The sequence below is a fragment of the Podarcis gaigeae genome (genome assembly GCF_964106915.1).
Source record: "Podarcis gaigeae genome assembly, chromosome: 8".
Taxonomy (NCBI): Eukaryota; Metazoa; Chordata; class Lepidosauria; order Squamata; family Lacertidae; genus Podarcis; species Podarcis gaigeae.
This window is the reverse complement of record NC_139684.1, coordinates 79894358-79910529: the sequence shown is the minus strand read 5'-3', so window position 1 is coordinate 79910529 and position 16172 is coordinate 79894358. Positions and strand designations below refer to the sequence as shown.

General features: G+C 48.2%; 1 protein-coding gene across 1 annotated transcript in view; it reads right to left on the bottom strand.

Moving 5' to 3' along the window:
• The window catches only part of GRIK5 (glutamate ionotropic receptor kainate type subunit 5), a 95850-nt gene that overhangs the window by 31526 nt on the left and 48152 nt on the right, over positions 1 to 16172 (bottom strand). Inside the window, exons 4-7 of the mRNA XM_083753693.1 lie at positions 15437 to 15534; positions 14575 to 14740; positions 13579 to 13757; positions 11473 to 11526 (exon numbers count right to left, since the gene is read on the bottom strand). Of these exons, the coding sequence (XP_083609819.1) occupies positions 11473 to 11526; positions 13579 to 13757; positions 14575 to 14740; positions 15437 to 15534 (497 nt within the window). The remainder of the gene's footprint in view (positions 1 to 11472; positions 11527 to 13578; positions 13758 to 14574; positions 14741 to 15436; positions 15535 to 16172) is intronic.

Below are 16172 nucleotides of genomic sequence, written 5' to 3'. Positions count from 1 at the left end.
TCAGGAGGCAAAGAGAAGCAGAAGGAGGGGAGATGGTGAGCAGCAGAGTTGCACAAATCAGCGTATTTTTCCGTGTATAAAACGCCCCTATTTGGGGGGATTCCAAATTAGGAAAATAGGGGAGATTGCCCAGAGTTGTTAAGCTGTTTTTGGAGAGGATTGCCCAGAATTGTTCAGCATTTTTAGGGGGGATTGCCGGCAATCACACACCCGCCTGACCTATGCTGCCACTCACACGCATCCCAAAAGAAGAAGAAGAAGAGTTTGGATTTGATATCCCACTTTATCACTACCCTAAGGAGTCTCAAAGGGATGCGGGTGGCGCTGTGGGTTAAACCACAGAGCCTAGGACTTGCCAATCAGAAGGTCGGCGGTTCAAATCCCCGCGACAGGGTGAGCTCCTGTTGTTTGGTCCCAGCTCCTGCCAACCTAGCAGTTTGAAAGCATGTCGAAGTGCAAGTAGATAAATAGGTACCGCTCCAGTGGGAAGGTAAACGCCGTTTCCGCGCACTGCTTTGGTTCGCCAGAAGCGGCTTAGTCATGCTGGCCACATGACCCGGAAGCTGTACACCAGCTCCCTCGACCAATAAAGCGAGATGAGCGCCACAACCCCAGAGTCGGCCACGACTAGACCTAATGGTCAGGCGTCCCTTTACCTTTACCAAATTAGGAAAGTGGGGGGAGATTGCCCAGAGTTGTTGAGCTTTTTGGGGTGGCCTGCACTTGTTCAGCATTTTTTAGGGAGGACTGCCGGAAATCGCTCACCCGCCTGACCTACGCGGCCACTCACACACGTCCCAAAAGAAGAAGAGTTTGGATTTGATATCCCACTTTATCACTACCCTAAGGGGTCTCAAAGCGGCTAACAATCTCCTTTTCCCTTTCTCCCCACAACAAACACTCTGTGAGGTGAGTGAGGCTGAGAGACTTCAGAGGAGTGTGACTAGCCCAAGGTCACCCAGCAGCTGCAGGTTGAGGAGCAGGAAATCGAACCCGGTTCACCAGATTACGAGTCCGCCACTCTTAACCACTACACCACACTGGCTCTCTCTCGTCTGTCCCCTCGCCGGCAGAAGCCACCAATCGCCCACCCAATTGCCACAGCGACAGCAAATCAACACCAGCCATTGCCACAGCCACCAATAACACGCCAAATAGCCGCTGACAATCTCCAGGTCATGGCAACAACCAATCCCACGTCTCCCCTATGTAAGATGACCCCCAATTTCTAACATTTTTTAAAAAAACAAAAAAACACCTGGTCTTATGCACAGGAAAGTACAGCATGCAGTCAAGTGTCCTGTGTTTAAGGAAATTGCAGGAGGCAGGGTTTCAGCACACCTGGAGTGCAATGGACTAACCTCAGATTGGAGAAACCTTCTTCCTGATCAAGAGACAGGAAAAGCAACAATGGTCTTCCTCACGCCATTTTTATTGGATTTTAAAATTACTTTAATCAGGTTATAATATTCTGAATTACTATATTTGCAGACGATGCTCTTTTGTGATTTGCTCATCTAACCTCTAGTTTATAATCTATTGAGTTACTATTATTATTATTATTATTATTATTATTATTATTATTATTATTATTGCTGCCAAGTAGCTTTAACGAGACCACCGAGGGAAATCAAGACCCGAAACGCATTTGGGTTTGGTTGCAGCTTGTTATTTTAATGGCTCGGTTTTACTGATTTTTTTTTTGTGTGCTCTGTGATACTTTATGAGCCATATGCATTCGGTTTTTAAACATCAGGTTTATTTATACTATTCCTGTTTGGAAATTATTATTATTATTAATATCATTTTGCTCTGGATACAAAGAGAAATTCGCATTGTTCATTTTAATTGGTGCTATATTTCATGAAAACATTGTGTTGCAGTTTATGCATTACATTAGCTTGCGTGTGTGTTTCTGTGTCTCCCAATTTCTTCCATCTGTTCCTCATGCCAGTTCAGCTAGGTCTAATTCTTCAACCTGAGAGTTTATTTCTGTATATCCCCATCATACTTCTTTATATTTCCAACCCATTCATATTCCATCCTTAAAGAAGCTCACATCACTGTAAATGGGTTTTTGTCATTTTAGCTTTACAACAACCCTGTGAGGTAGGATAAGCTGAGAAAGATGGGGTTAGCCAAGGCTATTACCCAGTGAGCCCCATGGCAGAGAAAGGACTGAACCAAGGTCTTATTGGTTCAAATGCAACACACTATCCATTAAGCTCCCTAGATACACAAGATCTTCTTATGCATACAAAGTGGGCACTCTCTTGCAGCCTCTGACTCTGACAGAGCCTTGGAGTTAAGACAATGGCTAAAAGAAAGCATGCTCCCTACCTGAGCTGATTTGGCAATGGAAAGGGGAACCAGGGTATTTGCCCAACACCAAGTCACACTACTTTGGGAGAAAAGCAATGACAAACCTAGACAGCATCTTAAAAAGCAGAGACATCACCTTGCCAACAAAGGTCCGTATAGTTAAAGCTCTGGTTTTCCCAGTAGGGATGTATGGAAGTGAGAGCTGGACCATAAAGAAGGCTGATCGCTGAAGAATTGATGCTTTTGAATTATGGACCAGCCTAAACATTGCTTATCCCTAAGGTAGGAAGGCCACTGGGCCCATCACCTCCTGGCAAATAGAAGGGGAAGGCAGTGAGAGATTTTACTTTCTTGGGCTCCATGATCACTGCAGATGGTGACAGCAGTCACGAAATTAAAAGACGCCTGCTCCTTGGGAGAAAGGCGATGGCAAACCTAGACAGCATCTTAAAAGGCAGAGACATCGCCTTGCCAACAAAGGTCCGTATAGTTAAAGCCATGGTTTTCCTAGTAGTGATGTATGGAAGTGAGAGCTGGACCATAAAGACGGCTGATCGCCGAAGAATTGATGCTTTTGAATTATGGTGCTGGAGGAGACTCTTGAGAGTCCCATGGACTGCAAGAAGATCAAACCTCTCCATTCTGAAGGAAATCAGCCCTGAGTGCTCACTGGAAGGACAGATCCTGAAGCTGAGGCTCCAATACTTTGGCCACCTCATGAGAAGAGAAGACTCCCTGGAAAAGACCCTGATGTTGGGAAAGATGGAGGGCACAAGGAGAAGGGGACGACAGAGGACGAGATGGTTGGACAGTGTTCTCGAAGCTACAAACATGAGTCTGACCAAACTGCGGGAGGCAGTGGAAGACAGAAGTGCCTGGCATGCTCTGGTCCAGGGGGTCACGAAGAGTTGGACACGACTAAACGACTAAACAACAACATTATTATTACAGTCACTGGCAGTGACTCTTGAATTGCAGGTGGGGGTCTCTCTCCTACCCCCACCCAGTGACACCAGGATTTAACCTGGGATCTTCTGCACAAGAAGCATGAGCTCAGAGCCACTGTCCTTCATCAAGAGCGCTCAGGGATGTGCAGAGTGGAGCTTGCTGCTCTGGCACCCGGAGCGGCGAACATGCTGTGCACCCAGGGGCGGGGCTAGCTGCCCGCAGGGGCGTTGTGAGCGTCCCAGGGGGGCACCACCTATGGCAAGCATCCTGGGGGGGGCAGCCTGGGACCTCACCCACTGCACCCCCCTTTCTCCATCAGTGGGGTTGTGTGGAATACGGTTGCAATGAAAATATGATCTAGTTGAGATTCTTGCAATAAAGGGGGCTGGACTAGATGACTCTTGGGGGTACCTTTGAACTCTATTGTTCTATGACTCAATGAAACACTCTGAAACAAACAAAAATACACCGATGTTACTTCACCCACACCCACACCCAATAAAATTCAATTGTTTTACGGTCGATCACTAATCAAAGTTACCAGTGCAGGCAAAACTGCACGGTGTCTATTTGCATATGTTTTGGGAATGTGTGAGAAAATTAAAATCTATTGATGCTCTCCATGTTATTGTAGTTTGAACAAGCCACGGGGTATGAATTCACAGATGGCGCTTTGAGGATTCCGTTAAAGGATTCGGAATGATCTTGATGTGTAGATAATGAGGTAGAAATGGTCATTAATCTGCTCACAGCTGCTAAAATACATTTATAGGGTGGGGAGAGACTCTCTCTCTCTCTCTCTTTCCTTCTCTGGTTTTATTTATTTATTTACTTTTTGAATTTGGGATGCAGCCACAGCAGTGAAACGTGCTTATCACATAGATGCCACAGAAAATGAAATGTATAACACTAACAACTTTGTAAAGACAATGGATGGTATTCATAATGTTCTGGAACGCTACGCTTCCTGATTTTTGTGCAACCACATTTGTTGTTTGCTTTGCTCAAAAGATTAATTTGTATGGAGGCATTTTTCTCCCTCCTTTTTTTCCTTTGGAATGCTGCTGTTCGTTCAAATAACACTAACTTGATCTTCAATTACAACCTTATATCCACTCTGCTGGGAGGAAGCCCCACATAATTCAATGGGACTTACTTCTGAGACAGAGTTATGCTGCTATATGTTAAAATAATTCTGGTTTTCTTTTTCTTCTGTCACTGTTCTTGTGTTTGTGAGCTGTCGGTGGGCTTGTTACCTGCTAGTGTGTGTCTACGACTATGGATAAATACGCCAGGGATATTTTAATGTTCTGATATAAATATTACTAATGCTACGGATGTTTTTTAATGAATCAGTTTAATGACTATTAAGAGGGAAAGAGATTGATAGTTATCCCAGGAGTGTCTGCTCAGCTTAATGCATCATTGCACTTAGTTTAAAATTAACTTTGCAAATTCTTGTTGCCCAGTAATGCTGGATAATGTTGCCTATGATCTCATAGAAACATTGAAAGAAACATGACATATTCACTCTCCTGTTTAGCTAGATATAGCTAACCTCTCAGCTTGCCCTTTTCACCCTGTGTTCTTCACCTAGCTTCACCTTTTAGCTCTGTGTTTTCTAACCAGTTTTTGCCAACTAGATCAGATATTTCATTTGCTTTGCTCCTATTTCCAGAATTGCAAAGGAATATTTTTAAGAGGAAGCCATTTGGTTATAAGTATGCACGGCTAATATTTCTTGCTAGCGCGACAAGACAAACACAGAATGAAAATAGTTTTGGAACTTCAGCACTTAAGGCCATCAGCATGACCTAAAACCATGTCTTGCTGTGAACCTTCGTAGAAATTCATTGTTTAAGAAATTCTGGGGTCGGTAGGTGAAACATCTATGTGTATTTTTCTCCCATGCCCTGCACTGTTTGCAAATGTGATAATAAGCCTGCAAAAATAAGGTACAGTGGAATTTTGGGGAGAGTACATGCAGTATCAAGCTCCTGGAAAAAATTCTTTTACACACACACACCCAAAAAAATTCACAACTGAATATTCAGCACAGAAAAAGGAAAAGTGTACACAGAGTGCCTCTGCTGCTTACAATTCCCCACTTCTCTTCGAGAGAAACTGGAATACACCTTTTTGAATTAAAAAATTGGTGGAGTTACTGTACAGGGAGAGGGGGATCTGACTTTTGGGCCATTAATGCTTGGTCAGAATTGCTCATTTCCTAAAATCTGCTGGCAGATTGCTGTCAATTCAGGGCAAGGGGAGCTGGTGAAGCTCCATCGCTTGGTTTCTCAGCAAACGTTCCAGCGATGCTCCTTCAGCAGAGCTCATGACAGCCAAGATCCGTAATGGCAGCGGTGTCTGCAGGGGAGCAGCAGACTCAGCCAGTTGCTCACACCGAGCACGGTTGAGTTACGTTGGGAACATCTGGCGAGCCGTATGCCTCCGGCTGGGATCCCGTCAAGTCTGATACAGCAAAAGCAGGGTCAGCCCCGGTCAGGCCCGGAATGGGTGAACAAGTTAATCAGCATTCTTCCCGGCAGCGGCTCTGAGCCACCACCAGGTGGGGCGATTCCAGCTAAACCACCATCACAAACACCACCACAGCTGGCAAAAGGACAGCTGTCCGTCATACTACGGGCAGGTAGGAAGAAGTAGGCACAGCCTAAAATGAGCTGGGTTCAGTTCCCCATAGGTTAGGAGAAAGCAATGGGAAAGCCATACGAAGAACGGTATTGCATTTCTATGGTTTGCCCCAAAGTAGGAGAACATCCCAGCTCTTAACTTGCAATTCCATGCATTCCTGCTCTGCAAAGGTAGGTGGTTTATCCAACCCATAGGAGGCAGTGGCGTAGCGTGGGGGGTGCAAGGGGTGCCCGCCGCACCGGGCGCAACATCTGGGGGGGCGCACTCGCCGCCTCCGGAGTTGCCGAAGAGCCTCGGGCGCAGAGTTTAACTCTGAGCTGCCTGTGATGTGGAGGGCATGACTGTTCCGCGGGGGGCATGGTGTGGATCTGTACCATTTGCCGCTTTGATCTGGCGCCTTTTGCGGAGAGCACAAGACGGGCACGTCGCTTTGCGGGAGCCGGGAAGAGGAACCTGGTTCAGTCCCGCGGGGCTCGCTTCTCTTGCGAGCCCCCCCCCAGCCGCCTCCCGCTGCCCACGCTGCGCTTCTCCGCCCCCGCCCCTTCTCCTCTCTGTCAGCAGCCGTCTGTGTCTGATTTGAGAGGAGAACGGAGGCGAGGCGAGGCGGCTGCAGCCAGCGACCCCCCTCCGCCTCCCACCCCGGGGCTACCAGAAGCCCTCCTCGGCTTCAGCTGGGGACAGAGAGCGCGCCTGCTCTTCCCTGCGGGCCGCTGCCCCATTGGAAGGGCGGAGGAGGAGCTGCAAGCCGGGGTGCGCGCCATGAGCCTCAGCCTTGGGGTTCAGGGGCCAGTGGTGGAAGCAGGGCCAGTGGTGGAAGTGCGGCGCTTTCCCCGGGTTGCTGGGCGCGGGGAGCCCTCGGGGCGCAGGAAGAGGCAGCGCTCCTGGCTGCAGGTCCAAGGCCCGGCTGCTGCCCGCCTCTCGCGGCAGGAGGGAGTTGCGCTGCCGCCGCCGCCCGCAAGGAGCCAGCCACTCGCTGCCTGCGAGGCTCCTCTCTGGCCGGCCTGCCAGCTGGGCTCATCCTCCTTGCCAGTGCAGGCAGCGGGCTCTGCTCCCGGGGGACCTCCTGGGGGAGCGCAGCAAAGGGGCGCCCTTCTCAGCCTCCCCAGCAAAGGGGCACAAGCAAAGGGCACGTCCCGGCGCCGTGGTCGTGCCCTTTGCTCCGCTGCAAGCCACGCTGCCGCTCGCCTTCGCCTTTCACAACAGCCCCGCAGGGTAACCCAGGCTGCGAGGTCAACCCAGCGAGAACTCTCCGAGGCTTCTCTCGGGCCCCAGACCAGCCCTCCAGCGCCGCTACGGCCGGTCTCTTGAGTCCGTTGCCAGGCCACGGAGGGCCAGCAGCCAAGCCTGACAAGCGCAGAATATAGAGGCTTGTGGGGGGGGCGCCACGGCGTGGGGTGCAAATTACTTGCCTTGCCCCGGGTTAGGGGGCGCAAATTACTTCCCTTGCCCCGGGTTAGGGGGCGCAAATTACTTCCCTTGCCCCGGGTGCTGACAACCCACGCTACGCCGCTGATAGGAGGGCTAGATTTCTGTTCCATATTCCTGATCAGGTCCTATGGGTTGGCCCTACACAAAGCAATTTATTTTATTAAGCTTTTATTTATTTCATAAAATGTAGCCAAGGTAGCATGTAGCCCAAGTCTAGACCTTCCAGGTTCAGGATCAGAATTGTGTGCCCTGAGTAGCTCAGCTTTCATTTTCTGTTTGTTTGTTTTAAAAAAAGCAGGTTTCTGGTCCTCAAAGCTGTAAAGATAGGTTTGAAAGAATGAGGGCGATCACTACCAAAATCTCAGGAGCTGAGAAGAAGAGAGCCACTGGGCTAGGATTTTAAGCAGTCATGGAGTGAGGGGCTCAGTGCTCTACACACCTGTTTGCATCTCCCCTTTAAGAGCAGAATGATTGGCATCTAAGCAAAGAGGTGCACTTTTGCAGAAGCTGTGCATTTTGCAAAATTCAAGTGGGTTAGGTCGGACGCTACGGCAAAGTACATTATAAAGAGAGACTTTGGCTGTGTGGGCAACCCTGTGTGGAGGACCTGTGCCGCTATTTATTGCAGTGCCCGTTATATATAGACCCAAGAGACCAATTCATAAAACCCCTCTTTCCGAATGGAATAGTGTGGAAAGGGTGAAATGGCTGCTGAGCGATACCGATGACTTTGTAACTTATAAAGTAGCACTCTATGCGTTGGCAGCTAAGAAGATCAGGAGGAAAGAACCACAGTAGATAAAATAGCGGTCAACTGCAAAGGGAATTCGGATCTTTAATTTGTCACCATTTTACTAAAGAATCTTCTGCTATTCTATTTTATGCAACAAACCATCTTAGCAGTTGTGACCGTGGTTCATATTGTATGTGTGGTACCTGATGATTTTTATGGTTATTGTTGTTTTTCCTTTTGTTATTTTTCTGAACGATGCGATGGCCTACGGCTAGCGCAATAAAAGTTGATGATGACGAAGAAGTGGGTTAGGCAGATAATTGGCATTACCTCGGTGAAAAATCTTGACCTTTCCCTCCTCTTTCTTCTTGCAGTATAAGCAGCCCTAAGCACATCTGTGCCCCCATCTTTGAAGGTCAGGTGGATGGCAGGAGGGGACAAAGCTTCACCCACCTCTCAGATATGCAGGGGTGAGTCCTGCTTTCGAACATGCCACGTGGTTTTGTTTTCCTGAGACTTTCCCAAGAGATGGCAGGATTGATTGTCATTTTTTTTACTGCTTCTGGCTGTAGCTGTTTCATTTCTGTTGTTTTCAGGTTAATTGGCACTTTATGTTTCGTGCTGATTCTTATTGTCATTGTGCATTTAACGCAGCAGCGTGGCTGGATCTCTACAAAGCACGAAGGGGTAGGTTCTTGCCCTGATGAGCTTGAAGCCTACCATATGTTCCGGGGTACAAGATGACTTTTTATCCCTGGAAAATCACCCCAAAAGTCGGGGGTCGTCTTATACGCCGGGTATACGCATTGGGAAGGAAGAGGGGGAGACGGTGAGCAGAGGCACCCCTTCTGCCATCGCTGCTCCTCCCTCCCCACAGAAGGGGACACAGAAAGTCCTTCCGAGCGTGGCTCACCTGCCTGCCTGCCAAACACCTCACCTCTGCGACAGCAGAGGCAGCGGAGGGGTGCGCGCTCTGCCCCTGGCGGCACTCAAACTCTATAACTCTATAACTCTAAAACTGAACAGCAAAAGTTGGGGGTCGTCTTATACGCCCTGTCGCCTAATACGCCAGAATCTACGGTACATTCCAACACAAGAGGGGCAACAGAGCTGGACTCGTTGGGAGTGCAGGACTCCCTGCAAAGAATCTTGGGAACTGCAGTTCCTCCCCCACAGAACTACCACTTCCAGTACCCTTAATGAACAACATTTCCCAAGATTCTTTAGGAGGTGAAGTCCTGTGGTTTAAGTATGTGGTGCATAAAGGTAAAGGGACTCCTGACCATTAGGTCCAGTCATGGCCGACTCTGGGGTTGCGGCGCTCATCTTGCTTTATTGGCCGATGGAGCCGCCGTACAGCTTCTGGGTCATATGGCCAGCATGACTAAGCCGCTTCTGGCGAACCAGAGCAGCAGCGCACGGAAACGCAGTTTACCTTCCCGCCAGAGCGGTACCTATTTATCTACTTGCACTTAGTCCTTTCGAATTGCTAGGTTGGCAGGAGCAGGGACCGAGCAACGGGAGCTCACCCCGTCGCAGGGATTCGAACCACCGACCTTCTGATCGGCAAGTCCTAGGCTCTGCGGTTTAACCCACAGCGCCACCTGCGTCCCTACGTATGTGGTGCATACCCAGCCCCAAATTTACATTTGGCAAAGGGGTTGACGGAAGCTGGCTTGCAAAATGATTCTGTCTGGATCATTGTACTGCCCTGCTCTAAATCTCCAGTGTTTTCACCTTCCAACGAAACAGGGACAAAAACCCAAAAAACTGAGACTGAGCATCCCTTCACAGTGAGAAGAAGCATATATAAAAAAACCACCAACATACCCTCCAGCTGAATTTCTGTGGCAGGGTCACCCTTCGTCACTGCTAAAACAATTGCTGAACCAGATCCAATGTTTCGCTACAGAAGGGGACAAGGACTCCCTTTTCTGAAGCAGGGGTCAGTTGAGGGAGGAAGGAGATGCAAGCTGCAGCCCCAATACAGATTTGCAGCTGGAAAAAAGCTGCCCTCAGATCTAATTACCCCCCTTCTCTTCCCCAAACCCCACATAAAATGTTCAATTTCTGAAATGAAAAGAGGAAACTGGGCACAGGAAGATGTGCACACTCTAGGTGGGAGTTAGAGGTAACTTGATAGATCCCCCCCCCCCCGTTTCTTACAGGAGGGTTAATTGGTGCGTTCCTAATGCATAGCTAGCGTGATTTATAGGCACATTGTAATTTTGCTGTTTTATCTTGCTTTGATTGATTCATTGCACTGTGATTGTATATTTACTTTGCATTGTATTTTATAGTTGCTGCTTGGGGAGCCTTTGAGCCAAAAAGCGATAATTAAAATAAAACACGACATAATGTTTTTTGGCAGCATCACATCTATAGCTTTGCCCCTGCTCTCCTGTATATTATATCAGACAGGTCTGGGTTTTATGGGGAGGAGAAAGGGCCTCTCTGCAAGTACTGACCGGACAAGAGGGTGCCTGCAAGCATGTGCAGAGGTGAAACAGAGGAAAGGTGGCCGAGAGGATTGGGGCACGACGATCGCAAGCACTCTTGGATGAAACAAATGATCTTAACCCATTTCGATCTGGGTTTAGACCTGTTTATAGGAATGAACCAGCTTTGGTCTCCCTGATGGATGATGACTTTTATTGGGAGAAGGACACAGGGGAAAATGTGAACCTATTGTTTTTATTTGATCTGTCAATGGCTTTTGATCCCATTGGCCAGTTAGAAAGCACGGGTCTGAGCGGTTTGCAGTTTGCCCCGGAAAACCTGCTCTCTAGCACTGAACGCGAGCAAATGTCCATCTGCACAAAACCTGGTTCACAGTTGCTCCAATTCAGTGGCAAAAAACAGGGGTTGGGGGGAGAGAACAGGCAAGACAAGCAGAGGTGTGAATGAGCTATATGTGGAAAGGGTATTGGAAGCACAGTTCTACCGTATTCATTGGACTGATTTCTGTTCCAGACATGGAATAATGGGTGAGAGAATATTGGCAATTTCCACCCCATTACCGTTTTCAGCAGAACTCTCTGACGTGCCTACAAACCACCCAAGCTGAAAATATAGAATTGTAGAATTCTAGAGTTGGAAGGGAGACCCCCAAGGTTCATCTAGCCCAACCCCACGCAATGCAGGAATCTCAGCTGATGTGACACTGGTTTATGCTATTATTCCACTGTGCTGTCCAGCGCTGCGTTTTCTAAACTAGCAGCAAGGAGCTCTTCCAGGGTGAGAGATCTGTGTCACAACACATGTTTAACTGCTGCCGAGCTACGGCTCCTTTCCAGTGCACAAACCAGGGTGGGATTTGAACATGCGCAAACACACGCAGACACGCACGAGGGGCTCCTTTGCCTGCATAGCATGGTCGCAGTACTAACCATAGTGGTCAGGATGTACTTGTAGAACGCGGTCGTCATCCCAAGCTCTGAAGCCTAAAAAAGGAGAAGGAGGAGAATCAGTTTCCAGGAAGGACCTTCAGGTCTCTGAGCTCCCCCACCAATGGCGGACCCTCAATATTCACCAGCTCTGGTTTCCCTGCAGCGCTGGATGAGGCCCCTCCTGTTGTTTCCAGCAATTGGTATTCAGAAGCATGGCTGCCTCTGACCGTGGAGGCAGATCTCAGCCATCATGGCTAGTAGCTTCTCAGAGCCTTATCCCCCATGAATTTTTCTAACCCCCTTTTTTTTATCAATACAATTATTAGAAAATGCAAACCAGTTTACACAAACCATAAAACAGGCACAGAGATTTTTCAATAGGAGTCAAAAACAAGTTGCCCTAAAAAAAACAACAGCTCAAGTATACATAAAATCAGTTCAAAATATACATTTGTTTTTAAAAGGAAAATTGCCTCTTAAAATGCATGTGCATCTTATTTTTTAAAATATGTTTTTTTAAAAAAAAAAAGTTTATACTGCTGCTTCTTTTTTGGTCAAAACCTCTAAGCAGTTCTTATGGGTCCTAATAAAATCACAAACATTTGTCATGCTATGTAAGTGAAATCTCGTTTCGTCATGCTATATAGCGGGATCTCATTTTGTAGCAAAATCTTGTTTATAGCAAAATCTTGTTTCAACTCCCTTTTAAAGACACCCAGGTGGGCGGACATGCCTGACTCCTCTGGGAGAACATTCTGTAGTTTAACTACGCTCTGTTAGAAGAAGCGCTTCCTTTTATCTTGCAACTAAAAGAACTACCCCCTTTCTCCAATGCTGAACTACAATTCCCATCAACCCCAGCAAGCATGGCTGATGGCCGGGGATGGTGGGAGTTGTAGTCCAGAAACCTCTGAAGAGCCAAACATTCCCCGCGCTTGCTCTAACCAGTGCCGCATCTTTTTCCTGCAAGAAATGGGCTCTGTTGTGTTTAAACCTTCCTGTCATTAAACACTCCACTCCCTATCAATGTAACTGGAGTTTATATGATCCCAGCAATAGTTGTGCTTCCACTTCTGCCGTTTTAATTTGGCTGTGGCTGCCTTGCATTCTTATTTCAAAATCTGGTGTTGCTGAAATCCTAACTAAGATGGCTGAACATCCCGCCACCCGCCACCCCCCCGGTTCACCTTACAAACTACAGGCCTTTATTTTATTTTTTGCAAGCGTTTTCACAAGCCCTCATGGGCTTTTGCAAACCGCTTTAAAGGGATATTTTAAAAACTTGATCGTTTCCACCGCCACCATCCACACTTCGAGGCAAAAAGCCACCCTGCCACAGGGGCTTCTCTTTACCTCAAGGGTCTCCTGCACGCGGCAGGATTTTGCCCACAGCAACCGTTTTCCCACGAGCAGCTCTTCAAAGCGGGGCGGGGAAAGGGGGAGCGCTGATTGGGACGGGGGCGTTTCGAGGATTCTTTTCAAGTATCTGCAAAAGCCCTCGAGCTACTCGGAGGCAACGCTTGCAAAACCCCGACAGAAGCTGAGGCGATCCGTGGGATGCTGAGTGCAGGCCTGCCGCTGCCTTCCGGTTTCGTGGCAGCCGCCCGAACCCCAGAGCCCACACCGCTAACTGAAATCAGTGTGGCGCTTTCTTCCCCAGGACAGAATCAAGTTTCTAGGCTTGGCAGCACAAGGAACAAGAGCCCCGCCCCCAGCCCCCATGGCAGAATTAGGGTTGTCATATTTCAAATAGTAAAAACCAGGAAACCCCAAAAAGTTTTTGTTTGGGAAGACCCCAAAGTTGTTGAGTGTCTTTTTGGTGTTGTTTTTTACAAAAATGCCAAAACAACACAATTTTCCAATTCACTTCCCTAAGATCCAGGACAAAGCACCGCCCTTCAGAAATTCCCCCCCAGACTTCAATTCCACCTTTGAAATCCCAGGGAAACGGCAGCCCTAGGCAGAAATTATTGATTATTATTATTTCAAAAGCAGGCGCCTCCTTACCCACCTCTGGGAAGGGAGCATGAGGGCTGAGGAGGGTCATGAAATGTTGACCTCTTGCAGGGCACCCTAAAACCCATGCCTGCCACTGCCTCTCCTCACCTTCTTGAGGATGAGATAAGAGATGGAAGCATTGGCGTCGATGATGATGGTGGAGATTTTGTCGTCCCGGATCTCCTTGAGCAGCGGCGTCGGGTCGTTGGTGTCATCGAGCATCCGGATCGACAGCGTCTCCTTGGAGATGAGGAACTGACGCACGAGCTCCTCCAATCGCAGCAGGCCTGGTGGATGCGAAAGGAACAAGGGGTTGCGCCAACATTTCGCCCAAGCCAGAGCCCAGCCCAACCCGCCTGGTTTAAGAGCTTAGGACTTGGCCCGGGAACCATCCGATCAGGACATAAAAGCATTTGAACACCTCTGCTTTTATATATATATTCTTGTGCCCAGAACTGTAGTAGAGGAAGCCCTGCTTTGAATACTAATTTCGAAGGAGGCTAGGGCTTCAGGTAATCCAAGCAAGGTCTTCTCTGTGGTGGTGCCAACACTAGGCAGTGGGATCCCTGACCAAGTCTGCCAGCATTCAGCTTTGAAGGAAGTGAAGGAGCTCCGTTTTCTTCACATCTAGTCACTGGGTCCAAACTAGGCATGGCACTAAACAAGTACAGTGGTACCTTGGGTTACAAATGCTTCAGGTTACAAACGCTTCGGGTTACAAACTCCACTAACCCGGGAGTAGTACCTTGCGTTGAGAACTTTGCCCCAGGATGAGAACGGAAATTGCGCACTGGTGGCGAGGTGGCAGCGGGAGGCCCCATTAGCAAAAGTGTGCCTCAGGTTAAGAACGATTTTGGGTTAAGAACGGACCTCCGGAACGAATTAGGTTTATAACCCGAGGTACCACTGTATTTTAATTTAAAAACACATATTTTTAAAACGATCCCCAATAAAGCCAGAGTTATGACGTTTGAGAACCACTTCCATCCCCATGGCTCACATCTCTGTGAAATCTGATTGGCTACCCGCTGGCCCCACCCCCACGAGCCCCTCCCACTTCGCCCTCTCCGTTCCTCGCCAAAGAGCTCAGCCACATTTTCTCACACTCAGCCTTGGCGCAGATGAGGCTAGCCGAGGGGTAGTTGAAGGACTTGAGAATACGGGATACGGCCAAGCTGACATCCTCGTTGCTGGGGTAGAGGCTGACGGAGGCGAAGCGCAAGTACTGCAGCTTGGGGGTCTCCTCAGGACCCACCTTCACGTGGGGGATCTGGAGCAGAGAAAGAAGCCATTTGTTTACAGGGCTGACACAAGCCACCCCATGTCCTCCTCTGCAGCCGAGAAGTCAGCACAGAGGCTGTCTTCATTTAGATCAGGTTCTGCAGAACAGAAAACTCTTGTGACAAGTGTTACATGCAGCAAATTAATTACAGTTCCATAGACTGCTTAAAGCAATCAAAGCCTTTGGGGAAGTCTATTATATACTGGGTGGGCTACCGAACCAGATTTCCTCCCCTTTCTGTCACCGACTGCAGAAAGAGGTTGAGAAAAATTTTAAAAGCAGCCGGAGCTTCAAGTAGGATTTAGGACAGAGATGAAGAGAAGGATGGGGTCTGTAATAAGAACCCCCAGCAGCTCCGAAAATTTTAAACAGGCTTTCCTAGGCAGCCATTAATTCAGAACGGTTGAATTAATTTGAATTAATTCGTTTGCTGTAACCTGCCTTGGGATCCGTCGGTGAAGGGCAGGTAATGATTTTAACAGTAGTAATAATAATGTCATTACAGTATATGCGATTGGTAGCTGAACTGTGGACCAGGAAAATTTCTTGGGCATAAGTTTACTAGGCGGCTGTAGGTAAGCCACTGCGCCTTTCAACCTCCGAAGCTGCAATATAACAGTGACCAACCTTACATGGTTGTTTTATGGCTCATGAAGGTGACGAAGATGATGGAGTTGTCATTACCTCTTTCTCCCCGCAGATGTGGCTAACAATGGAAGCAGAGGCCGGACTGGAGGCTGGGCCCAGGACAGAAACGACGCCTTTGGGCAGGATCTGACACACTGCAGTGCAGGGGCAAAGAGAACAGGAGAAAGAGGTTATACAGATTTATTATTATTGTACTCTTCAGTTTGTTCTCACACCTGTGCCCAGACCACCTGAGCAAACCCACGTGGCCTTGCACACTTAACCTCATGGAAATTGCCTTTTCACTTCCTCCTGGTCACCCTATGACATGCACACAAACATCTTCATCCGCTGGCTCTCACAGCTGGCCATGAGGGTGATTAAGTTGCCTTGGCTGTAATTCTGTCCACCTACCCTGATGCCCCAGACCTCTGACCAAACCATCTGCATCACCTTTCAAAGTCTGCAGCTCTTCCAACCTAGTCAGGGAATGGAAGAAGGTCCTGTCCCGTTCCGTCCCCCACTCTGCCCTGTATTCACAACCTACATACAGCGCTGTTTCTGTTGGCCTACAGTTCATCTTCTACCAAAAGCTATCCTCCCCTATGGTGAAATGTGGCAGCATCTGGAATTTTCTAGTTTGGAGGAAAAGATGACATGGTGCAAATGTATAAAATGATCTGGGGTGTAGAGGATGTGACTTGGAAAAAGCTATTCTCCCTTTTATACTAATGCCAGAACTCATGGATCTCCAGTGGAGCTGAATGGGCCAGATTGAAGAGAGTATTTCTTC